This window comes from Amphiprion ocellaris, chromosome 4 (genome assembly GCF_022539595.1).
Source record: "Amphiprion ocellaris isolate individual 3 ecotype Okinawa chromosome 4, ASM2253959v1, whole genome shotgun sequence".
NCBI classification, from domain to species: Eukaryota; Metazoa; Chordata; class Actinopteri; family Pomacentridae; genus Amphiprion; species Amphiprion ocellaris.
This window is the reverse complement of record NC_072769.1, coordinates 35421384-35448999: the sequence shown is the minus strand read 5'-3', so window position 1 is coordinate 35448999 and position 27616 is coordinate 35421384. Positions and strand designations below refer to the sequence as shown.

The 27616-nt window shown below is 38.5% G+C and overlaps 1 protein-coding gene across 1 annotated transcript in view; it reads left to right on the top strand.

Annotated features, from left to right (window-relative positions):
* The first annotated feature begins 3192 nt into the window (after positions 1-3192).
* The window catches only part of neurl1aa (neuralized E3 ubiquitin protein ligase 1Aa), a 95824-nt gene continuing 71400 nt past the window's right edge, over positions 3193-27616 (top strand). Inside the window, exon 1 of the mRNA XM_055010196.1 lies at positions 3193-3726. Within this exon, the coding sequence (XP_054866171.1) occupies positions 3645-3726 (82 nt within the window). The 5' untranslated portion in view covers positions 3193-3644. The remainder of the gene's footprint in view (positions 3727-27616) is intronic.

The window sequence follows — 27616 nt, the reverse complement described above, 5'->3', positions numbered from 1 at the left end:
TTCAAAAATCTGGAAATAACCAGACCTCCTTATCTCTCCTCTGAATTTTTTTCTGTTTGTAAATGCTTTTAAAAACTGTGTGATGTGATTTTATCTTTATTTTTATTTACTCACAGTGATTTGATATTATTCACTTCACAGTTTTTCCTCCCTCTGTGTACCTTAACATTATTCTCATTATCTCTGTCCTGCCAAGTACACAACATTTCTGACAACATGCGCATAAAACTGTGGAATAAAGGAGACGATATGCCTGGTTCATTTAAACAACTAAAAACCTGTAACTTGTGAGTCCAAAAATATTTTGCAAGTGCAATTTTACACCTGAGGAGAGCTTTTCAGTCTCTCCACAGATATCAGCTGTCAACTGTGTTTAAATACGGATGCATCAAGGTGAGATTTCACTGATTAGCTTGCAGTAGAGCCAGGTGGAAGGCAGGTTTCAGCAGGCTATATTATGGTGATCAGGCTATTTTTAACGTTTGTCATTGCACAAAGTGCTAAGACATGATACTGTAGTTCAGCATCTAATGAGAGACACAAATGCAGCAGCGAAGCGCATTATATAGAGTATCTTAGAGTCAAATCAGAATTTACAACATGGACAGAGTAGTAACGCACCGAGTGGGTCATTCCAGAAATGGAGGACATGTGAGATTCAAAATTTTTGAAAAATAAACCTTCTCTTTTACAATTTTCTGCTACATATTCATCAATAATAGATAAACTATCAAATGCTTGATTGGCTCAGCTTACACATCACTGTGCAAGCAAGTGGACAAACTGACTGATGTAAAAAAGTAAAGAAAAAGACAAAAAGAATTTGTCTTATCCAGATAATATGCATAACAGGGTTGCATGAGGTAGAGTGAGACATTCAATCAAGGCTGACATTGTTATGAAAATATGAAAAATAGAAGACAGAACATAGCTTTGCTCTACCCATTCTTTAGGAAAACTCTTTGATGATATTAATTCTGTTTCCTTTTCTTCTATCAGCTCAAAGGATTATGCTAACAGGGTTGTGTGCATGTTGTGGGACACACGTTCCATGACTGATTTTTATTGATCTTCAAGCATGTAAAGAAAACACTATGCGGACATGCCAATAAGGTGAAAAGAAAAATACAAAGTTTTCCACTAGAGAGGGTCTTTCACTAAAGCTACACTAACGTCTTGAACAGTATGTTTTCCATTTCATACAAGAGAATTGCATTTTATTCACAAGCTTTTACTTGCTTTGTTTTGAGAGATTATTCACCAGTCAGAAGTATCTCTCAATTACCTGAACATAACATTTTTTTTCCATTAACTTTTGATTGTATGGGGTTGCAGTCAGGTAACCATGACTTCTGTTTGCAGCAGGACTGTCTAAATCGAGAGTGCATGGTCTTCCAGATGGTTCACCAAAGAAAGGGGAAAAAACCCTGACTGATCTACAGAGAAATTATTGCTTTTTAAATGAGAGTCAGCGGGAGCCAGAATAGCAGCAGCTGGTTGAACTTTAAGGTTCTTTCACTCGAACTTCAGCCTCCACTTGAGGTTCATCGCCACAAAAAAGTTTGTCAGAATCAGTTTATATTTTAAAAAAATACACTGCATTCTATAGTCTTATCTGTGTTTGTGTAAATAATAATTTGAAAATACCCCAGATTCTGCATAAGTTTAATAATTCATTGAATGTATATGTGTTACTCCACTACAGATGAGTCGGAAACTCAGTGGAAGCAGCCTGCAGTGAAGAGGCTTCATCTCTACACTGCTGTGTTTTAACAGCCAAGAAAAGCATCAGAATGACATTCAAAAGCAATAAGAAGCAGATTAAACTCAACACAGAGAGAAGAGATAGAAATTAATAACTCCATGACTGCAGGTGAACCTATTTTACTTTCTGAACCAAGTCTTTACAAAGGAACTGACTCAGGACCCGCTGAGGAAGCAGCAGCAGCCTTAAAGCTTCATGCCGATTGTGTTTCAGTAAAAATGTTAATTACACCGATTTAAATGGAAGCTTCAGGGTTTCTGGCACGTTCAGACAAAAACATGATTCCTCTGAGACGTCTTTTAATAATCTTTTTGCACTGGAAGATAAAATACAGTTTTGAAGCTCTGAATTATAAACTGATAAGATTAGGACCAATTAGGATGTAAGAAAACTGGTGTTAACTTAGTTGTACTTCATATATGTAGCTACATTTTAATCTGTACATGCAGTTATGCCACAATCTTCACATAATTTATATTTATTGACTTTTAAAAATGAAAAAAATTTTTTTTTAAATATGCTCATTCAGTTTTTCTGAATAATGATTTAATTCTGATTCTTTCAGGTTTGTGTATCAAATATTTTCATGAGGAAATCTTTATATAAAAATCCATAAACCGAGAAAAACTAGAAAATATGGAATTTACACGCCTTTGAATGTTTATAACAATAGTAACAATAATTAATGAGTTTGATCAGTTGTGAGTTTTAAAACATGTACGTATAAAGTTACATGGTGGAAAGTAACTAAGTACATTTACTCAAATACTGTATTTAAGGACAGTTTTGAGCTACTTTCCTTCAGTATCTATCTTTTCTGCTACTATTATATTTCTCCTCCATTACATTTATTTGCTAACCTTGTAGATCTAGTTTAATATTACAAAATACAACAAATAAATAAAATTTGATATTAGAATAAAACTTTATTGATTCCAGAAAGGGAATTTTAAAGCAGCAGTTATAAAGCAACATGAACACATTCATGCAGTCATAATTAGAAAGTAAGAATGCATTTTATTCTCCAGAAGGAATACTTGTACTTTTGGTACTTTAAGCATATTTTGATGCTAACACTTTATTTTTTTGGACCTACGATGTAATGCATGGCCTTGATGTGTAGTAGAATACTTCTACACAGTGGTTTTGCTACTTTTACCTACAAATGTGAGTATTTTTTCCAACGCCACCGGCTTCTGAGATTGAAGTCACACTTTCAATCTGAGATTGAAAGTGTGACTTTAAATCCAACCGTCTTTGACTTCTGTTTGTTTTGTGGATTGTTGTTGATTTACACTAGATGGCAGCTTCACACAGTTCATGCGCCGTGATGAAGCGCTCGTTTTTTACATGTGTGTTTTGCACTTGTTTGAACATGAAGCTCGCTCGGTGGGCTGCAGGTGATCCAGGATCAGCTCACGCCTGCAGCTGCTGGACGGTAGCTAGGCCCCAAAACACCTGGAGAGCCCTTCTTTTGTATTCTGATTTCTGTTTATTACCAATATTACGGCAGGAATTTCACATTATAAACCCGGACTTTGAAAGAAAATCGCAGCAAAGAAGATATTTTTAGGAAAATGCAAACGCAAAACTTTATTTTGTGATTGACTTTTTTTTTCTTAGTTTAGAATCAAACTGAGTGATGAAGTGATGTCGACTGTTGTGCATCCCGCTGCAGAGGATTATTCATCCGTCAAATTTCGCTGATGAAAAGCCAAAAGCTCCAGTGAGGACCAGTGAGCGCGTCTCCAAACACCTGAGCGGCAGCAGGACGCAATCTGGAGAGAAGAACGCGTTAAAAGAGTTCATCCATCTGAGGCGAGCTGCCGTCAGTCATCGGCGAATCCCAGCGGCGGCGAGCTGCTGTCAGCGTCCCGTCATGGGCAACAATGTGTCGGGCATCTCGACGCTGCAGAAGGGGCAACAGCAGGGCTTCCGAAGGTTCCGAAACTCCCACAAAGGTCAGTAACCAAACACCAGACGCACCGTGCGTAACATGCGTAATTTGGCCCCAAGCGATCCTAGGTTTACGCGTCTTGAAGTGGAAGTTGAGCAGAAGTGAGCGCAGAGTTTGGGTGCACTTTGTGGTGGCGCTGGTGTTGCTGCTGCAGGTCCGGGATCAGCGGGGCGGTGGTGCTGAAGAACAGCTCCCGGCTCAGGCTGCAGGAGGCGGCCTGCTGCTGCTGCTGCTGGTGCTGCTGGTGCTGCTGCTGCTGTCCGGGACCAGGCGGCTCTAACGGTCGGTGCAGCGAGGAGATGTGGAGACTGAGCTCTTATCAAAATACAAACAAATGCTCATAAAAGCAGAATTTACAACAGGATGGAAAGTTTGTGGATCTGCACTTAACTTGTCTCAGTAACATAAAAACCGCATGATACACATAAAGCTGTAGAAGTGTTGCACAAAATAAACTATTTAAAGATTCTAATTTTGTTAAAAGGTCCCAGCCAGTGTTATATTATCAACATTGTTAAATCATTATGATATATTCTAATACTGAAATTGAGCTATAGTTATTTTACGTTCAGTTTATTTGTTTGAGAGACGATAATGCATATCAATCAACATTCACATTTAAAATCAAATTCACGCAAATTTGCCAAAAGGCTCATTTTCACTGGCAGTCACTTTGCCTGATGCTGTACAGCAACCAAAGTTAATCATTAGAGCAAAAATAAGTTCAAAAGTTAAATGACAATCAATAAATACAGCAGGATATGTACTGAAACATACTTACAAAAATAGGGTGTCTATATGAAGTTTTCATATTTGAGGTTTTTCGCCTTAATGTTTGATTAGATTCCAACTTTATAGAAGTTAGCAGATCAGTCAACTGGTAATTAAGAAATTCAGTCTTTTTTCAAACAAAAATAGAGAAAATGTGCGAAATGTTCACCTTGTCCAGGTGACACAGCCCCTCTGCTTCTACCACCGTCACTGACTCAGTGCATTACATTAATGCACAGCTGTTCAGACGGGATTATTATTATTATTATTATTATTATTATTATTATTATTATTATTATTATTATTATTATTATTATTATTATTATTATTATGCACATTTCGAGTTGTCTACATTACATACTGTGCAATCCTGCACATTCTAAGGTGAATGTTGGCACATTTATGCACACAGTAAATATTTCTAATCAACTCATTGTGGGTTTGACGTGTAACACTTGCTGTTTATTTGATCTTTTTTGACACGTTAGTGATTCACTGCCATGCACCAAAACACCAAGTGAGATCCCTCATATGTGAAAACCTTCTTGAAGCACTTAGAGTCTGATAATATGAATTGTTCCCTCTGGGTTTGTGGTGAATGGCTGCCCTAGTATATGTATGCTGAGATCTAATTCTATCTATCTGACATCGATCTCTGTATCTCGGTCGTGATTGATTGGAACATGGAGCATGAGATAGGCAGATAGATTGTTGCAGTATCAGCAGTAATGCAGGCTTTGTACTGGACTGTCATGGTGAAATGTGAGCTCAACTGGAAGACAAAACTCTTAATTTACCAGATGGTCTACGTTCCAACGATCATCTTTGGTCAGAAGCTCTGGGTAGAGACCAAAAATGTGAGATTTAAACTGTGGAACTGAGTTTCTGCCATAGAATGTCAGGACTTAGCAGCTTATTGGGACTGTGTGAGGAGCTGGGACATTTAGAGAATCTTTTCTTCTTCATGGTGAAATCCGCCAGCTATGAGGTTCAACTTCTGACTAGTATAAATCCTGGATACCTTCATCTGGAGATTTTCCTGGCAACTCTGTAGAGACCCTGTGGTAGAATTTTCTGGTGGAATTACATATCTCATGTGGCCTGGGAACCCCTCAAGAGCCTCCAGGAAGAAGTGCAAAACACTGCCAGGTAGAGGGACTTCTGGAAGGTTTAATCTGCTCACATTTTGTTCACTGTTCACTTATTTATTATTTGGGACCCAAAATTAAGCTCTGTAAAATATTTTGGCTAAATTTTGAAAATTTTATATGTTCTCAGACCAGCAAATTTTTGTAATGTCAGCCTCACATCTTAGCCGAGAAACCTTTTTAAAGTTTCAGTAGCTCCAGAAATACATACAGACCTGAAATGTGAGGACACAGTAAATTATTTCCAGCGGACCCAAATGATTAAATTCCTTCAGCAGAGGCCAAATTTGTCCCTTGAAAATGAATAAAAGTGCACGGTTTTCAAACAAGAGTGATATGGGGGGCCCAGAAAGGTCCTGTCAGTGTGTATATATATATATATATATATATATATATATATATATATATATATATGAGTGTGTCCATATTTTCTACTAAACATGCAGCCTTTGGTCGACATTTCATCAACTTTTGAGGCCTTTAACATCAATAGAATTTAATGTGTGGTAAATTTGATAAGTCAGAGTTGAAGTTCTTCGCTATGTTGACATGTTAAAATAATGACATGGGCTCATGCATGAGACCAAATAATAAATAAGTATGTCTGGGAACACTTCAGGATCTCCCAGGAGGAACTGGAAAACATTTCCAGCTAGGAGGCAGTCTGGAAGGTTTAGCCTGTTGCCAAGAAATGGAGGAATGGATGGATGAATAATATTAAAATTATAGTAGACTATTTGTCAAACAAAACATTTGAAGACATCACTTTGGGGCCCTCAGAAGTTGTGACTGATCTGTTGAGTTTCTGGTGAAATGAGTCCATATTTCTTTTTTTAAAAACCTGGCTTTGCAGTTGTTGCCAGGTCAAGAATCACAGCTTTTTTCTGCAGGGTTTTTCACCACTGATTCAGGCTTTTGACCACTGCTGCTACTCTAAAAATCTGTATTTCTAGTGTAGCCAATAGACAACACCACATCTACAAAAAGAACTGTGACAAGGTCTTCTATCTTCGAAAGCAGAGCCAGGAGAAAGTGTAGAGGTCTAGTTTCATCTCAAGCAGTATGTTGACAGGTTTTTATGAATTTGTTGACACTAAAAAATGACTGCCTACCTCCGCTTTAACAGTTGAGCTGCACACTTCACTTTGGAAACAGCAACTGACAAACACATTCAATTTTAAGGATGTACTTTAAGGAGATTATTTAAATTTCTCTTTGGATGTCAGCTACAAAACTGACCTTGCGGTGAAACTCTTTCCAGATTTTGAATGTCAGCACGGAAGATGATGCTCATACCCTCCATTTGCGAGACGACAATATTCCTGAGTTTTCTAAAAGAGTTGTGCAGGTTAGTTAGTTTTAACTTGACTCTGCTGAAAAAAGATGCTGAGAAATGAATTCTTGTCACAGCTTGCACACGTTTTTTCCGGCACCGATGTTAATTAGGATTACTTTGTTTCATGGTTTACACACAGACGAGGAAAAATAATGAAGTAAGACAGGTGTTTGTAAGCCCAAAGCTCAAGCAAAAGTAACAAAATCCATCAGTTTCATCAAACAACAAAGTGTGCTTTGTGCAGCCAAACTTATTATTCCTCTAAAGCTCCTTCCAGGACCCTCATGAGGAACACAATCACGTGAAGTGCAAAACAGCAACATGTGGACCACAGAGGTGAGTTTAAATAATCAGCACAAGTACACAGTTTGGCCTTTCACATCTTCTCCCTCCGTCTCTCTCGGCGGCTATTTTCACACCGCTTCAACACAAGAACAAGTGAATCAGGCGAGGGTAGGCAAGGCGGCGCATGAGAGACCATTATTCAGCCCGGTTGCCTTGACAACCACCCATAACATGTGCAACAGTTCCCATGGTGATGGTTTCCAGAGTGCGTTATCAGTGGGAGATGGCGGCTGATTGGGACGAGGACCAGGATGACGTCACTCTGGGATGAAAGGATGGAGGAGTGTTTGTTTATCTGCTCCGTATCCTGGTTTATTAGGGTTTGGATGCAGTGCCGTGATTGGCCGGATGCAGAACAGGGATATTTGCAGGTCAAAGGGCGACACACAATCATACAGGAAGCCAATAACCTTCATCCCTCCACAGCTCACTTCTCAAAGTTCAGACGTATGTTGGTTTGTTGTCAGCTGAATGAATGTTCTCCTCACAGCGCTGCTGCTGACTCAGCTGTGTGTCCACGACTTCCCATTCAGAACCATCTTCATCTGACCTCTTACATAAACCACACAAATATATGCAAATTCTTTCTATTAGGTTTTGTCACTTCACTGCAGTGCTGGTACATATTTAGGCTTCTCTTTCAATAAATACAATCTTTAGAGCCTAAGCTGGAAATGAGCTGATTGGTGAGCTGGCAGGAAAAAAAAGTTTTACAATCAAATAATTATTAAGAAGAACATCTGTTGCTTTGCTTTGTCATATATTATAGTAGCTTTTTGGTTTGTGTCTCTTTATGGCGATGTTATGTTTGTTTGCAGGTGTTTTGTATCTTCATGTGTTTTGTTGTGGTGGTTTTGTTTCTCTTTGTAGTAACTTGTGTCTGTTTGTAGACTTTTTTTGTGTCTCCATGGTCTTTTTGCACCTATTTGACGCAGTTTCTGTCTCATTTTGTGGTCATTTTGCTTCTCTTTGTAGTAATTCTGTGTCTATTTCTGGGTGTTTTGCATATCCTTGGTGTTTTTTTTTATTTCCTGGTAGATGTTTTGTGTCTTTATGGTCATTTTGTGTCCCGGTGTGGTGGCTGACTTTGGACTTTTGGTTAAACAAAACATAACATTTCAAGATGTCACTCTGGGGCCCTGAGGATTTTTTTCCCTCTAATTTTCAGTATTGAAAGTAGTTATCAGTTGTTGTTGTTTTTAATCAATATACTAAAGAAACCTTTTGTATGAGGTTTATGTCCTGTGCTGAAGCATCATTATTCTAATTAGTTTCACTATATTTTGTTGTTTGTTGTTTAAGTTTTGTTAGGTTTAGGCACCAAAAGTATTTTGTTGGGTTTAGGAAAGGATCATAGTTCAGCAGAGAACATTTGGCTACAAACCCATAGTTTCTAATTCTGATTTTCAGGGAATTTTATAAGTTAATCCCCCTGTATACCCTGTCTGTTGAAAAATAACACTTAAGGGTATCGTAGTGTTTAAATGTGGTGGCAAGGAGTCCTGACAAAACTGCAATATGTGGCGAGTTGTGAGTTAAACTGGGCTTGCTGGACTGCACTGAGTTCAAAAACATCATGTAATATAGTTTATATTTTCCTATAATACTTTTTCTCCACATTTAAACAAATGTCTGAATTTCAAATAAAATGTAAGAACATTGCCCTAGTTAATCCCAGTTTGTCTTTTACACATGAGCAACAATCGGACATCATTAAGTGTCACATAAGTCGTTGTCATGGTACCCATTGCTGGCAAAACCCCCACAATGCAATCTACTTTCCAGGAAGAACTACTCCTCTGGTCACTAGTTTTAAACAGTGAGAGGCTCCACTAGGTGGACAAGCAGGTACAACAGCTAATCTACAATAGATTTTCTGACATGCTTGTAGAGAATACAGGATTTTTTTTTCCTGTCTTTCGAAGGCTGTGGAGCCCTAGCACACCATACCTTCTACAGTGTCCTACCAGAGCTTTAGAACAAGGGTTCTGACCACCTACGAAAGATTAAAGAACAGCTCGGAAGCACAAGTGCTATTTTTTTTTCTCCTACTGCATTGCTGAGCTGCTTGACTGTCAAGCATATATACTGGATTCATTTTAATATCTTTAATGTACTTGAAATATCAGGCTGAGCCTTGGGATTTACACAAATTAAATATTAAATAACTCAGATTAGACTGGGAGCAAAAGAAAAAAGAATTTGTGTGGCTGAAGATGTAACAGAGTATTAGTGGGATAGCTTTTAGATAAAATTACTTGTTTGGGATGTTGCATCAAATGCATGGAAACATGATGTTGACATAATGCTGAGAAATAGGATGTAGGCTGTATACTTGCACTCAGAGCATTAAAATAGACAAGAAAAAAACAAATAGATGTGAAGAAAGGAGATGTAGTGTGATAATATGTGTGTGTGAATTCTTGTGCATCTCCCTGGAAATACAGAGCGCTCAACAAAGAGATGTAGGGAATGCAAATGCACCACCGAACAAGATGTAGAGTAATTCCTCATGAGTAAATAACAGTTTAGTTCCAGGCCATTTCCCCTTCTCCATCTTTTGTAGACACAAAATCACCTCACTAAAAAAGTCACGCCAGAGCGAGGTCATAAATATCTCATATCTACAAATTTACTCATCCTTGTTCAGAATGAATGGACTAGAGTTCATTTTTTGAACATCTGTCCAACCTGTCTTCCTCAAGGACACACACACCGAGCAAACCGGCCTCTTTTAAATCTTCGTAACGCCAAGAGGTCAGAGTTGTGCAGTTGTTTTTCATCCTGATCAACTCGCTGCACCAATGACAGGACAGAAAATGCATTTGTGGAAAGTGTTTTACTGGCCTCTGTGGTTTGCTTCATTGAGTTGTGACGCAGCTCATTTAGACGGCGAGCGAGGAGCTAAACAGCCAGTCGGAGCTGTACATCATCGCTTTTTCATTAGCGAGATTCCACTACATGATATTACTGCAAGGGCACCACAAGGGCATGCTGATAGCTAATACTCACTCTGATACACACTCTTGTAGGTAAAGAGAAGGCTGGTTCACATAGCGACAGCAGAAGCTACTGTCATCTCAAACCAAAGATAAAGTTGGGTTGTTTTTTTATTGTATATAATCTCCCTCAAAAGGTTTTTCATCACTCCACTGTCAGAGGTGGAGGATGTTTTTAGATCCTTTGCTAAAGTCTTAAAACTACACTGTAAAAAAATTTATATAGCAAGGAAAATTGCCAACACTTACCAGCAAAATGTACTACAGATACCAAAAGAAAAAGTTCTAATTTTGCCATAAAATGGTCCATGTCAGTGTTCCTCTTTTATAAATGAGCGGTCTTCACATTGTCTTCCTCTTATCCAAAATGAAGTCAAAGCTGAACGCAGTTTAGGAGATTCAGCTAATCACAGATGGTGCTTGATATGTTTCCACAATAGCGTTTCCAGGGAGTGTTACATGAGTTGCAGGAGCACAGGGAGCAGAGTATCACTGCACAGGGAGACTACTGGGATGGGGCTGATGGCCAAATTTAAATGTGGGACAGTTTTTGCTTTTAATGGGCGCAGTCTCTCAACTTTTTTAATCGCATCTGCAAAAAGCATGACAGTTTGGGTACTTTTAAGGTAATTTTTTTTTAATACCAACTATGTCACTGGCCCTCTCTGTCCTGCCGTTTATATAACTAGAGAAATAAATATAAATTAAATAAATATTCTACGAATAAAGATATACATATAAATAAATACATATCTGAATAAATCCTCCAAATATTATTGGCATACTGATAAAGTATACAATGCTAATTATTTTCAGTATTACAAACTGTGTTGCAGGAGCGCTGAGAGCAGCGTAACACTGTACAAGGAAAACACTGAATGAGTTAGTGACCAAATTTAAATTAGGAAAGTGGTGTGCTTTCTATAGACACAGTCTTGGAACTTTTTAATTAACATCTGTAATTATGTCTGTACATCTGTACCACATCTGAGGCCATGAACACCAAAAAGCTGCTATTTTTAAATGAATACAAATTTTAAGTGACATCTCTTTCCTAAACATTGAAATAAACTTACTTACTACACACTTTACCTGTACTTTATCCACCTACACAAACACAACGGTGACTGCAGCTGTAACTATATAAACTAATATTCAACTTATTAATTATGATTTAAAAACAGTTTATTTTTAAAACAGCAGTAAGCTCCCTGTTGATACAGCTATGGTGCAAACTTTCCCATTTTCTTCTTTTTCTTTTCTTCTTCAGCTTCTGCTTAAAAATGTAAGGTGATGGAAGCGATGACAGTTTCAGAGATTTTTGGAGGGAATTCCAATCAATCGCTGCAGCAAAGCGAAAGGAATTCGGGCCAAAGACAGTGTGAACCTTGGAGATAGAGAGTGTTATGAAATCTCCGGACCTCAGGTGGTAGTTGTTATGGGAGGGGTGTAGGAGGTTGGAGAGGTATTGAGGGTCTTGTAAATGAGTTTAAGCCAGTGTTGGATTTCCCTGGTGTAAAGGGAGGGCTAACCCACCAGTTTGTAAAGGTCGCAATGATGGGTGGAGAAAGGAGAATTGATGTTTTTGCACCAATATTGTTGTTGCATTAATATACATGCTGCATTTTATTGCTGAAGAAAATCATGGTTGAGCTGATTTTACATTCTTTCAATACTGTTGGGTTGCTTATTTGTCAAAAAAAAAAGCATCATATTCAAGAAGATCATCATGTTTGTAGTGCTGCTGACCTGTGAGAATCACATATCTCAAAAAAAAAAGTCAGCTTTTCACGAGCTCAGAAAAACAACCCTGTTTTCAGCTTTGTGGCATTTTCCAGCTAATCCAAGGGCTTATAAATAGTGACTAGTCGAATCTTCTCAACCCATAAAGAACCATTTAATCCTTTAGTTTATCACAAACATTCAAAACACCACATTTGGGGAAATTTGTTTTTCTCTGGTGGGAGAAAGCTATGAAAAATTGTATTCTGACAAGTAACTAAAGCTGTCAGACAAATGTAGTGGAGCAAAAAGTACATTGTATGCCTTTGAGATGTAGCAAAGTAGGAGTATGAGGCTGTATCAAATGGAAAATACTCAAGTGAAATACCTCCAGTTTGTACTTTAGTACAGTCCTTGAGAAAATGTACTTAATTACATCCCTCAGACTTTGCTTCAAGATTCATCAGTCTGAAATGTAAGTCTGGAAATGTGGGTGACAAACTATCGCACGTGTTCTGTCTCCAGCCTATTTTCCCTCATGACTCATTTCCACATATAGCTCAGTTACTATAGTGACAGGGCTCAGGTGGACAAGATTTTCCCAGCATTCTAGCTGAAATATAAATGGCAGCTTGTGACGTTAGTGCACACAGAAAGAATGAATCAAATGGCTGCATGTGACTTGTGCTAATGAAAGGAACTGAGGTGAAGCAGGTGAGGTGGAAATTAGTATCACAGAGAACCTGTCATGTTCATCTGACCTCTGCAGCCTGGTGAAGAAAGCTCAGAAATTATTGCACTTTTAAAGGAAATTTAAGAAAAAGAACATTACAAACTGGTGACAGGAAGGCTCTGCATCATCTACCAAACACCAGCGATATTGCCAACATTCCCCTAATCAGCCCTTTCAGACTTTCTGTTTCTACCACAGTGTAGGATTCATCAGCTTAGACGACAACATTAACCAAATGTTGCACCAAAACAACGACAAGCAGTAGCTACTGGACAAACCTCCAGTTCAGTGTAGAAAATTAAACAATGGAGGTTTGGTACGTTAGCCTACATGAAGAATTTTATGTTGTTGATGGCAACGTTAGGGAGACGGCTGCTGCTGGATGAGGACATCAAAAAGGCAGAAAACTGATGCTAATCCTTTCCAAGTTTAGCCAAACAATGTCAAAACCAACACAGCACTTTTTAGGGTCACTCAATATAACCGACCCTGGAATGCTTTTTTCTCCCTCAAAAATGGCCCTAAAGAGGTTCTACTGGGGCAATTCTTGCAGTGGGAACACATATAAAACCACAACTGGTCTCAGGCATCTTGGAACAAACTGCAAACTGCCCTAAAGCTGAACCCACTGGAAACAATAAAGCATCATTATGTGATGTTTTAATGACTCCTCTAATTCATTACTTTAATGACTCACCACTGTTCTGCAGGGTTCATAAGATTACAAAAAATATATAATTTACTCTAATTACATCGAGATTACTTCAAACAAAACTTTTTTCAGTTCAAACAAAATCAAATTAGGCTGACACAAACTGTGTTGGCACAACAACAGGTGTACTGTGAGTTCTAAAACATGCAGGATGCTGATTTCTTTGAAATTTTTGCTGCTAAAGTTTTTCAGTTAAAGACGATAATACCAGGAATTAAAGTCTATTTTAGAGTGACTGCTTCTCAACATCCTTCTTTTGTTTTTCCACAACAAGGTGAAGCACTTGTCAGATGCACTTTTCACAACTTAATAGCACTGGTTGTTAGAGATGCAAACAGTTAGATACATTTTTCCACATCTTGTTCAAGCTTTGATTAGCCACAGACCCGTAACATTCACCAGACAATTTGGCTTTGTTACATTAGCTGCGCAGCTATAGGAATGCTATAAGCTTTAGCTTTAATACATGAGCTCATGCTGGGTGTCATTAACTGTCACAGAAGACTTTGTCATGATGCCTGCTGCTGGCTAAAATCCCACAATGCTCTCTGCTTGCCAACATGAACTGTCTGTAGTCCGAGTGACTCATCCTGTGGGCCTTACGGTATTAAATAGTAAGAGGGTCCACCTTGTGTAACAACCAGATACTACCAGCTAATCGACAACACATTTTTTGACATACATGTCCTTCATCAGTTGATATAGTTTTAATTAGTTAAAATAATAAAGGCATTTAATTGATTTATGATTGATCACTAGCATCTCTACTAGCTATTACAAAAAAGGCTTCATAACTTTAGAACTACTATATGTTACAGCTACAACGTGGGACTTTTACGTAAAAATACATATTAATTACACTGAAGCCAAAAAAGTTCACAGAAGGCATCAGAGGAAAGATTACAGTCTGAAAACATGTCATGAACATGCATCAGCAGTGTTTGTGTAATGACTCACACTGCAGATTTTGAGATTTTTTCTTTGTGATCATAATCTAGGCTGATTATGTTACTTATTTTTTGTATCTGATTTGATTATGCATGTAATTCATTACCACCCAGCTCTGATGCATTGCCATTTCTTGTGATTTTCTGGCTGTAGTTGTGTTGTGTCTGATTGTGCTTGCCTGATTAGTGACTGTGTCATGATCTGTGTTGGAAAAGAGACTACTCGACTAAAAAAGCTTAAAATTTTGCTCTTTTGGCCTCGTTTTGTGAAGTGGACTACATAAAAGTTTAGAAGCTAAAAAGAAGCTAGAAAAGTAGATTATAACTCTTAGTTTCTTGAGGACATCAAAACGTTTGTGTGTAATAGGAAACTCTTAGTCATATGAACTCGAGGCCTAATCAGAACTACGTGCATTTACTCTTTGGGGAGGGGTCATTAAATGAAATTAGGCTGTGTTTGCTTTGAAATTAGGGCACTGTAGACCATATTTCAAGCTCCCAACAGCTGAACAGAGTCATAAGACACTAATAATATACCCGAGGAAACATTCAGGAAACATTTTCTCCACTTCTTGCTGTAGATTTGACCTCTCAGTTTTCCTTTTTTTTTGATGGTTGACCTCACTTATGTAACGTGGCACCGATGGTACAGTTGCCTACCCACAGTGTTTTCGAACATCCTTAACACCTGCCGAAATAAGAAACACAAATACAGAGGTGATACAGGCACAGTGTCACTCCTGGGAGGACTGGAGCTCCTCAGGCACTATAATGCTGCATTCATGCTTTGTAAACAGAAAAAAAGCAGCCCAGACAGTTGCCTGCACTAGATGAGCTCATCAGGATAGACGATGTGTCATACTTATATAAGACAACGTGAAGGCGAGGAGCTATCAGAAGATTGTTATTAATGCATTTTGAATAGCTTTGGAGCGCCTCGCTGATGATGATGCATTGTTGTGCACTTGAAAACACACCAACCTGTTCTGTTACAGCGTCGTGTATCGTCAGAAATACTCAATGAAATTGATAAAATGCTGCATTTTTTTATTCCTAAAACCGTAAAACTGTGATAAATGTATTCATGTAATGGCTTTAGCTTCTTGCTCCGGTGACAATATTTGTCTTCCTTGCCTTCGCAGCAGGGCACATTGTTAATCACAAGTATTGTAACTGTCACACGAATGCACAAATGCATCTACTTCCCCCCGTAAAGATGGGAATATTGCCTGCTTGTGTGCACAGTGACAGATGTATGTTTTAATGGTGGGAGCGAGCAGCCTGCGCTGTGTACTCAGCAGATTGGAAGCGGAATAATTAAGTCTGCTTGACTCATGATCATGTGTCTTTTATAAATGTACAGTGAGTTCTGTTAAACCCTGGTGAATCATGGGAGTGTTTTTCTGGTGCAGGAAACCATATGTTAAATTTAGGGCAATGAGTCATTCTTTACAGTCTTTAATATTATGTGATTATGTGTGTGTGTGTGTGTGTGTGTGTGTGTGTGTGTGTGTGTGTGTGTGTGTGTGTGTGTGTGTGTGTGTGTGTGTGTGTGTGTGTGTGTGTGTGTGTGCTTGAATGGCTGCTGGGCTTTGTTCATGCAAAAATCTGGATGGAGGCAACTTCACAGGGGTCAGCGGTCGTGTTTTGGATTCAGACTTTCCAAGGACACATTTTCTGCATTCTGGGCTTCAGGTGCAGTGGTGAGGTTTTGTGGGAATGAAGCCATGAAAGTTTGACTCTAGGATTGTGCTCTGAACCAAACAGAACGGGATCATTTATGACTTTTTTCCTGCATCTTGCCAGTGAAGCTGTTTTTCAAATTTAATAATGAACTGGAGTTTGGCACTAAAAGGTTTTGTCCAGGCAACCTTCGTAAGTGGGGAGCTGCTTTTAGGATCAACATAAAATGGAAGCGCATCTGAAAAAGTGTCCTGTATGCATGTTTTTTACTTTTATAATTCCAACACCGTGTGATGATTTAGTTTTAATCTTTTGATGAAAATGCATGTCAGTTTTAGTCAAATTATTTGAGTTTACATCAATAAGTCACAACATTTAAAACCACCTGCATAGGACCTGGATTCAACTGTTTAAAGAACAGCAACAACAGGTTTTAATACCCAGGTTCAGGTCAATATAGCTGATCAGGAAAACGGATTCAACAGTTGGCAACCCAGATCTAATAAAAAGGTATCAGCAGTACAAAGAGAGAATCAAAAGAACTGCTCACAATAAATCATCCTGATCCATTTTTAGACTTTACGCTGTGATCAGTGATTGATTAGTCATGAGCCACTTCTATCTTAATGGTAAAGTTGCACATTTCTTTGAGCCATAACATTAAAACCACCAAACTAATACTGTGTAGCTCCTCCTTGTGGCACCAAAACAGCTCTGATTGGTAGAGGCCTGGACTCCACAGATCTCAAGTTATTCTGTGGTATCAGGCACCAAGCTGTTAGCAGCAGATCCTTCAGTCCTCCAAGCTGAGAGGTGGGTGAGGTTTGTCTAGAACATCCCACAGATGCTTGATTGGATTGAGATCTGGAGAATATGGAGGCCAAGTCAACACCTTTAGCTCATGGTCATGTTCCTCAAACCATCTCCTGAACAATGTTTGCAGTGTAGCAGGGAGCATTATGCTGCTGAAAGAGGCCAATGGGGAAACAAGCTGCCATAAAGAGTTAGATGTGGTCAGCTGAAATGTTTAGGCATCAAAGTAACATCCACATTGAATGCAGGACTCGAGGTTTCCCATCAGAGCATCATCCAGAGAATTATGTTGTCCCCGTTGGGATAACTAAACCAGATAAATGAACCACTTTGATTCATCAGAGCAGGCCATCTTCTTCCATTTCCCCATGGTCCAGTTCTCAGTTTGTAGGAGTTATGAGTGGTAGAAAGGAGTCAGCATGGACACTCTGACTGATCTGCAGCTACACAACAAGCTGAGATGTTCTGTCTGTTCTGACATACACTAATGGTTTTTATTACTAATACTGAAGACATCAAAACTGTAAAAGAATATATATGGAATTATGATGTAAACAAAAAAGTGATAATCTTCAGCATTAATCTACAATGTAGAAAATACAAATAAATAAAAACCATTGAATGAGAAGGTGTGTCCAAACTTCTGACTGATGGTGTATTTCTATCGCAACAGCATTAAGGCTTGTGCTACAGTAGCTCTTCTGTGAAACAGGGGCAGCCTTTACGCTATACAAACATCAATAAACCTTGGGTGTCCACAATCCTGTCTCCAGTTCACTGGTTGTCCATCCTTGGACCACTTCTGGTAACCACTATATACAATGAACACCCTATAGAGATGCTGTTCTGGAGATGCCCTGATAAACATCTAGCAGCCAAAATTTGTCAGTCTTTCCACTCTCAGCTTCAAGGACCGACTGTTCACTTGCTGCCTCATACATACACCTCTGTAGCAGGTGCCGTTGCACCGAAATAATCAATATTACTCATTTCACTTGTCTGTGGCTTTAATGTGGCTGATCTTTGAACGTCATGCATAGGGGAAGGAAACACTGACGATATGGCTTGTTTTTGTTCCATGGCCTGCTGGTAGGTTATTCAGTCTCTGTTGATTGTAATATATATTTTATCCTTATCTTGGGATCTTTGAATATTTCTATTCTGCTTGTCTGCCTTTTTAGTTTTTAGGAGTGAAATACTGCATTTACAAGCTAGAAAGACTGAAAGTTCTATCAGATCATATGCAGATGCAGAAAGGCTGAAAACAGCCATGTTGACAATCTGCTAGTACTCTTGTGTGGCACTGTTAATGGCCTAATTCTTGTTAGATCAAATCTTGTAACTCAAATAAGACTGAATGAAATAGAACATAAAGGAATTTCGTGGTGAGCCACTCTGCAGAGTTGGAGCTGTTGTGGTTGGAAAATGAACTGACTTGAGGCCAATACCTTGTCCTAATGTGACCTAAAGTAAAATGACACGCAAAAAAAGAGACGCCTTGTTTTTCTTTCTGACCAGACCTCCGAGCAAACAGCTTTTCTCCATGGCACCGGATCAAAAGAAGCATATCAGCCACACAAATGGTTTTGATTGCACAATGAAAAAAAGAGAAGAAGAAGTTGGAATGGGAGTTCTAAATGTGGAAGTAAATGTTGGCAGAATAACAAGTCAATCAGCATGTGAAGTGATGCTTTGCGTTTTGCTGCATGTTGCTATTGAGAACACTGGGTAGGTGATTATTTTCAAATTAAAAACACTTCATTTAAAATTAATTTGGCATGTTGTTGCATGCAGGAAAATGGTAAAATGTAACACGGAAAAAGCCAGTGTAATACAGTAAAAACAACATCTGACACAATGTTTGCAGCAGCTATTTACATTGTGTGCAAATGCAACTAAGTTAGAATTCCTCTGAGCTATTTGTTCACTCCATGAAAAGAGCAAAGGATCTGGTATTGGATCACCGCATATTCACCTCAGATGGCTTTGTGTTTTTGTATGGAAACAAACATTTGGCTTGATGGAAGGTTTTAGCTAAACTTACCTAATGACATGGAGAGGCTTAGCTTAACTCTTAAATGGCCTCTGTCTGTAAAAACTACAAAATCTGGAAAAAGGGCTCAGTGATTTATGAAAGTTTTGATCAATTCACAGTGTAGTTTGGTATTTATTAAAATAATCTTCATCTAGTAATACAGATACACGTGATGCGGATTAGCCACTACTATAGACGACTGCAAAACATGACTGTTATTTCAATTGTGGCCATAATTTCTACTAGAAGTAACAATTGGCAGTAGAAGCTAAAAACACCACAAAAAAAGTTACAAAATCAATTCAGTTAAATCTCTTGTGTTATGTGTTTTCATGGAACTAGCAGATTAGAAAACAGTATTATTATGCTTGTATCACTTGACTTGAAACTTGCAATTCAAGGCTAGTTGCTAACAGTCCTATTCCACAAACTAGCATTGCCTAGTCACTAGTATCCTTAGGCTAAATACTGGTATTGTCTCCCTAAGCTAGAAACTAGCATAGACTGTATATACAGTCTATGGAAACTAGAATCAATAGATTAGCAAGTAGCATTCCTATTATAGTCACTTGTATATCAAGGCTAGATACCAGAAATCCTATGCTTGTAACTAGCATATCTAGGCTAGCTACAACCATTCCATGCTGAATTGCTTGTATCACTAAGCTAGATAAGCAACTACCATTTTAATACTAGCTCCTAATATGCCTAGGCTTGTCCACTATATTCCTGGGCTAGAAGCTAGCTGTACTTGGCTAGTATCCCTAAGCTAGATACTAGATGTCAGATGCTAATCAGTAAGCATTCCTAGGCTGTGCACTAATATCGCTAGATTAGAATCTGAGATGAGGTGCATATTGTCTTTTTCAGATAAAAATCTAAAGTAAATGGGCAAATTGATATAATGTAAGAAAGGAACTACACGTCACTTAACATCAAGACATAAAAACACTACACAACAATTTGCATGTCCTAAGTCACAACAGGTCCTTTTCCTTGCCTGTCTTATATGTATTTTTTTTTTTAAATATTTACCCATAAGGAGGTAGACTGCAATTTTGTATATCAGGCTTCACAACCAGACTTTGAATAAATGAGACTCTCAGTAGTCTTATTTTTGGTAAACTGCTGCACCACATGCAGCAAGCTACAGAAATGTGGTGCTTTAATGGAAGCATTTTATGTTTCACTTCACAGGATTTAAAACTTCAGAGGCAAGGGACTGTGTTGTTGTTTTTTTTTTGCTTTTTTCAAAGGTAGGCATGAAAGTAAGACCCAAGTTGTAATAAACTGGCATTATCCTTTAATGTCGCTGTACTCATGTAATGATTACATATTTGGGTAGCTGAGGTGGCTGTTCCCCAACTTTTTCTCTCTTTATGGAGTTACTGAGTACGCACAGTGGGCTGTTTGGTCCTATATCACAGAAGGATGCCATTAAAACACATCTGTCATTGTGCATAAAAGCAGGTAATGCTCCCATCTTTATGGAGGGAAGTCAACACATTTTTGTGCTTGAACAATAGTTACAAGGCATAAGACTATAAAAGTAATTGTATCCTGGTTGGAGTGCAGGTGGGAAAATCCACAGAATGGCACCAAAAGCTATAAACCAACTATAAATAACTCAAATGAATACATCTTTAGTGTTATTGGTGTGTGAATGGTGAGATGGAAGCACTCTAGCCCACTGATGGCAGCATTACAAATAAGTACTCATATGAGATGTGAATACATTCCAGTTGAATCTGAAGTATAGCACACGACTTGACGTTGCCTCTCATCACCTCTAAAACCACAAGCTACCACTCAAACACACACAAATAGTTTTATAGACACTCACAAGAGGGATCTCCCCACAGCCGGCTGCTCTGCAGAGCTGCTGTAGTGGATCTGATGGGATAATCTGCACGTTGTGCTACGGCCCATGTGAGGAAGGGATTACATATTTATTCAAGGAGTTTTCATCCAGCCTTTGCCATCTGTCACCAGCAGTGTGGCCATGGGACATTAACAAGAGCTTTATAGTGGATTGATAGGATGAGAGTGGGTGTGACAGAGATTGTGCATGAGCGAGAGAAATGGGGAAGTAAGGAATGGGACAGCAAGTCTGCTTGAGAAATATCCCAGAATCCAGCTATAAACCTTTAGAGCATAAAACCACCTACACTTTCACAAGCGCCAAAAATCCCCCCGACATCTGCTGTAGAGTTAAAATTAGTTACACGAAAAAGTTAGGTGAGGTCCAGCAGCAGTGTTGCGACTTTTCCCATGCTCTGTGATGGGAAAAGGAGGTCTCGTCCGAGATCCTCTTTTTAGTCCCAGGGTGATTAAGAGCCACCTCAGCACTGAAGTTATAATCCACATCCCTGTCGTAGACATAACAGCTGCTGCTTGATGGGTGCCCTGGTTCACTTGTATGCCCTGCCAACCTGCAGGAGAGGTTGGAAGTACAGAACAAGTGAAATCATATATGGCAGCAGAAGGAAGGCTTTTAGTCATTGGAAATATAACCCCAAAAAAATCAATGTATTTAAATTATAGTCTTCTTTTGTTACCTTTTGATAGGCTGGTTTTCACTGATACTTACATTGTCCACCATTCTGTGTCCCATTCAGATTTTACAAGGAATAACCCAATCACGTTTCTTTGCCCCAATCCAATCCGAGTCCAAATCCAATACCATTTTCCTAGATATTACACACTTTAAATACATTACAGTTATTGAAATCAGTTCAGTAAACACACTGAAGTAGGACACAGTAGTGTTAGAGTGTAGGGTGTACTGTGGATCCACATGTTCCAAACGATGGAGAAAACCTGTTTTTTCTACATGCATGTTAGAAAATATATTGTAGATTAGCTGTAGTACCTGGTTGTTCCACCAGGTAAGGCCTTTTACTGTTTAATACTATAGGGACCAGAGGAGGCGTCACTCAGACTACAGGCAGCTCATATTGGCAAGCAGAGAGCATTGTGGGGAGTTTATGCAGCAAGAGGCACCATGAGAAAGATGTCTGTGATACTTAATGACCTCCGTCCAGGTGTCAAAGACAAACCGGGACAGACTAGGACAGCATTTCTATACCCCAGTAACACATGTTTCAGATCTGTCTTTGACTACTGCAAAGTCAGTACATAACAAAAGCTGACTGTGTAAAATTTGTGGTAAATGTTAATCAGTTATTGGTTGGTAATGCTGCCAGTTGTTAATTTAAAAAATCATGTAAGACCTGCATTCCTAGCATCCTGCCACAACCTGTGCTCTCCTTTAACAACACCTGTGTAAGAGCAGATCTAAACAATCAGATGATCTGAGTTTGTTTGTCCCTGTATCGATTAGTTAAAAGATGCCTTTATCATCCCCCACACATCTCTAAATTTTAGTCAATGGGAAAAAATGAGTGATATTCTTACAAAGAACCAAAGGTAGATGATGAATCAATGGATTTTTTGCAGTTTTGGGGCAGCACAACAAGCTCTAAGCACAGTCTTAAGGCCAAAACAAGCTTCTTCGTTGATGCTTCACAGACATTCGTTTACCTGTTGTAGCTGTCTGCTGCCACTTGGGGGCTTGTCAGAAATAAATGGAACAGCTGACAAGCTACTTTTGTTGTGCTGTCGGTAGTCCTTTTGGTTTTGCTTCTTCCTTGGTAGTGCAGTGAAGCCGAGTCCTGTTGTCTCAGCAGCCACATACAGTGCTTAAAAACACATTGTTTATCGTGCAGAATCAATGCTTTCAGTCGCAAAGCATTCGCCTTTCTATAGTCTCTGCACTGGCTGAATTCTCAAGATCCTTCACTCTGCAGACAGACACCAATGCAGAACCAGAAATCTCCTTTCCCAAATTTGGTATTGCAAAAATGTTAATGACCATTTGTTTATTTACTCATCCAGCAGACTCACATCTATTTGGTCTGTTGTTTCTAGCAACTAAAAGTCCAATTTTCTGTCTTTTTTTCCCTCTGTGTTAGTCTCCACCAACTCCTCAGGGAAATATCTGACTCTTCAGCTGTTATGTGCTCCAATATGTCTGAAAGGCAGCAGCTTACTCGCTGTCTGTCTGCCGCTTTATGTCGTGTACGGGAGTTTGTGCACTGAAAACAACTGTATCTGAGAGCAAAACTTTGAAAACTAGAGAGTTTGAATGAAACAAAAGTGGCAGGCAAGTAAATTAAAACAATGAATGGAAATATGTTCAAATGCTGTGTTAGAAAGGTAGAAGATGTGGAAAGTCAGGTAATATTTTTTGGACAGTAACCAACACCTTTGATATTACACCCAGTCATTTTATCTATTGTTTGTACATGTATCAGCCACAGTAACAAAAGCACTGACAGATGACGTGAATATTGATTGTCCTGTTAGTAGGTGGGATATATTTAAGGCAACAGGTCAACAGTCAATTCTTGAAATTGATGTTGGAAGCAGGAAAAATGTACAGTGTAAAAATCTGAGCACCTCTGACAAACTATCAAAAATACCTCTGTGAAAATATCATGGTTTAGGTCAAAGTATGACCCTTTCATAAGATGTTTGAAGCTTCTCCTCCTTTTTTGAGTTGCCAGGGTTCCGTTAAAACATAGCTGAAAACACAGTTTAATAGTATAATCATGTCATTTTGTGGAAACTTTGTTGCCTGGAGTTGTTCAGGAGATGGATTGAGGAACATGACCACGAGTTGAAGGGGCTGACTTGGTCTCTTAATCTGGAGTCTTGGATTTTTCTGGTTCATGCTTGATTTTGTGCAGCTAATTTGATTCTGGCTTTGTACTTTTGTGGTTGCTAATCATCTATGATCACCCAAACTATCAAACCTGATTCTCATGTTTTTTGCTGTTTAGCTTCTGGCACAGAGGGTTGAATACAAGGCCTGTGTCACAATGTTACCCAATATCATGCATATATACCAAGGACAGATTTCAATCTTCCCAGCTCACTTTTGTGGTTAATTTATTTGCAACTTGTGTAGCAACTTGTTTATTGATTTAATTTCCTTCTTTTCAACACAGAACATTTTTTACATCCACACAAACAGTTAATATTTTTCACATTCTTCACACCCAAAGACACATTTGTCTGAAGTTTTTCCTCTTTTATACTCCTTAGCATATCCTACCACTACAAAGCCTTCATCACAACAGCTAGAAACCCACAAACACCCTTTCAGAGGCAGCAGGTTCATTTCCATCACTGGTTTTCTGTTCTGATGACTCTTAATGTAGAGTTACTATCCAAAAAAACTTTTATTCTATTTGACTTTCAATAAATAACTTTTCCTAATCTCTTTAATTAGATTTTCAGTTGTGACTAAAATGTGTCTCTCTCTGTGAAACTCTGTTCTTCAGCACCTCCAGTCCCAGCACAGGATTATCTCATATTTTTACAAATTGTTTTAAATGCTGCCAGTCGCTCCATTGCTCTATTCTGAAGGTGTAACAGCTTCAGCAGTCTAATACATGACGCTGCGAAGGCTACAGGCGAACCAACTTCAACCAAATCTTTATTCAGGACGTCTCTATTCCGGATGTTTGATGCCAGTTTACTCTGTCAGCTCTTCTAACGCTATATTTCCTCGTGAATTCTGCAAAACATTAATGCTAAAGCTACCGTTCAGCTTTCAAACAACCTACTTAGTGTAGCTCAACAGGGTCTAACTGTGGCATCTGGATATGGACAGGTAAAAGGCCCTCCAGGCTGTGTACAATCGATCCATTTTTACATTTTTCAGTTTTTTCTGAATTTTATGCCTCTTTGTAGTCATTTAGTGTCTATTCATAGAAGTTTTGCATCACATTATAGCCATTTAGCATCTCTTTGTATTTGTTCTATCGATTTGTAGTTCTTGGTGTCTCGTTGTACCTCGGTTTGTGTTTCTTTTGTAGTCATTTTGTGTCTCTTTGTCGTAGTCTGGCACCTCTTTGTAGTAATTTTGCAGTTCCTTATAGGTTGCATCGCTGTTTGTTTTCTTTCTGGGCCTCCGGGACTGTTGTTATTTTATGTCTTTCAATCATTTTGTGTGTCTTTGTAGTTGTTTTGCCTCTTTGCAGTTGATTCATCTCTTTTTAGTCATTATATCACTCTTCATAGTCATTGTTTTTCTCTGTCATTCTGTCTCCATGTTAATTTTGTGTCTCTTTGTGTTCATTTTGCATCTCTTTGTAGTTGTTTTGTGTCTTTTTGCAGGCGTTTCGTCTCTTTGTAGTTGATCTGTGTCTCTTTCTAGTCATTTTACATCTGCTTGTAGTTTTCTCTGTAGTCATTTTGGCCCCATTTAGTCTTGTTGTGTTTCTTTTTAGCTCTATGTCTCTACATATTCATGTCATGCCTATAGTAGTTTGGCATCTCTTTTTAGTTGTTTTGCATCTCTTCACAGTCATTTTGTGTCCGTTTGCGGTTATTTTGGATCTGTTTATAGTTGGTTTGCATCTCTTTTTGGTTGTTTTACATGTCTTTCGAGTTGTTCTGTGTCTATTTACAGGCATTTTTTAAATCTATTTTGAGTAGTTTTGAGTCTCCATTTCAATTCTGTGTCTCTTTATAGTTGTTTTCTGTCTCTGCGATAATTTTGCATCTCTCTGTAGTTGTTTTGTCTCTTTGTAGTTAGTCTTCATTTCTTTTTAGTTATTTTGCATATCTTTGTGTCTCTTTGTAATCTTTTATCTCTCCATTTCAACTTCGTCTTTTGTAGTTGCTTTATGTCTATAATATCTGCACCTCTTTGCAGTAAATTTGTCACTTTGTAATTCTTACATTCCTTTTAAGATGTTTCATTTCTCTGCATTTGTTTTGCTTCTCTTTGCAGTTATTTTGCGTTATTTTTTAGTCATGTGTGTATTAATAGCTGTTCGTTGCATCTCCCTGTAGTCACTGTCTGTCCCTTTTTAGTCTTTTGCATTTCTTTTTCGCTGGTTTGCATCTCCCTGCGGGTATTTTGGATCTAATTGATTGCTCTTCGTCTGTTCGTGGTTGTTTTGTGTTTTTGCGGTCCATTTGTCACATAGTCACGTAGCTGCTCTTAGCACCTAATACTACTGGCATTTGCTGCTGATTGACCCAAAGCATGTCTCGGAGATGCGACTTGGTTTCTTCTACAGAAAAGCTGCAGAAGGGCAGTGAGGAAATGGAAAGCAGATAATCTCATGTGTCTTATGACTGTCCTAGAAACAGTCTGATTAAATACCACGAGGAACAGCAAAAACAGAGCAGCCCTCTGGCAATCTGTGCTGGTATATCTTTGCTTCATCTTAATGAAATTAAACAGCATCTCTTAAACGGTTACTGTTATGCAAAGTGCAATCTCAACCACTGAGGCAGAGTCTCTGATCAATTTTAGCCGAGGTCGAGTGGTGTTTGTGTTACATCATCTGTTCTTGTTGTCTTCCTGTTGATTCTGTAAATCCTGCTATTCTTGCTTCAGCACTGGTTGGATTTCAGGAAGCAGCCCTGGAGTTAAAGATATCCTGTTTGTGTTGCTTTAAATCATGGACACAGTTTATTATTCCGTATGTGCTTCCTTCAGGCTGCATCACTCAGAAACACAATGTCCCCTTTCATTGCTGCACTGAAATGACATTATGTCTCAGAAGCCTAAGTGATATTACATGCAGTATGCAAGCACATTTAGGTGATGACTCAAAACAAAACTATGTTAATTTTCTTAAAAAGGGGATTCCTGCAATCCTAAGCTACACACTGACAGAGTTGCACCGGATTTATGGGGCAGTCGAGCCTCCTAGTTACTGTGATGCTTGTGTTTTATTCAGAATAACACTTTTCTGGAGGGGGATGTTGCAGTAAATTTTTATGTAATTGTAATTTTTCTTTAAATTTTTAGCATCATAAATGAGGCTTCATGGGCCCATATTAACTTTCTGAACCCCCAAACCAACAAGCAGGTTTAAAATGAAGCAAGTTACGTTTGTGTATGTTAGCATGTTGTCTTGAAAATAAATAAATAAAACACCAAAATTAAACAATGTATCACGCTAAACTTTAAAAACTGAAAGAACTGTCAGGTTTTCGACTTTCTGTTTCTGACTATTTCAGCAAAATCACTTTAACATGTCTTGTTTAAAAAATTGCCAAAAATAAACTGTTTACTCTGACCAGATTCTGTGAAAATTTAAAAAAAAAAACTGCACTCCTTGGCACAATCATGAAGCTATTACTCAACTACAACCAACAGATAGACTCTTTCATGTCAATGTACAAATAGATTTCTACATAGTCATTTACAAACAATTAGTTAAAAATATCTAATGTAAAATAAGTGATTGCATAATACTTTGAGTCAGTATTTCATAGATGTACCTTTGGCTGCAGTTACAGCATTAAACCTGTGTGAACAGGTCTCAATCACTCTGAACATCTAGATTCTAGGATTCTCCTGCATTCTTCTGTAAAACTGCTCAAAATATGTCAGGTTACACAACAATAATAATAATAATAATAATAATGGATTAGATTTATATAGCGCTTTTCTATTAAGGCATACTCAAAGCGCGTACAATGAATCCATTATTCATTCACTCACACATTCTCACTCGGTGGTGGTAAACTACATGTGTAGCCACAGCTGCCCTGGGGCAGACTGACGGAAGCGTGGCTGACAATCTGCGCCTACGGCGCCTACGGCCCCTACGACCAC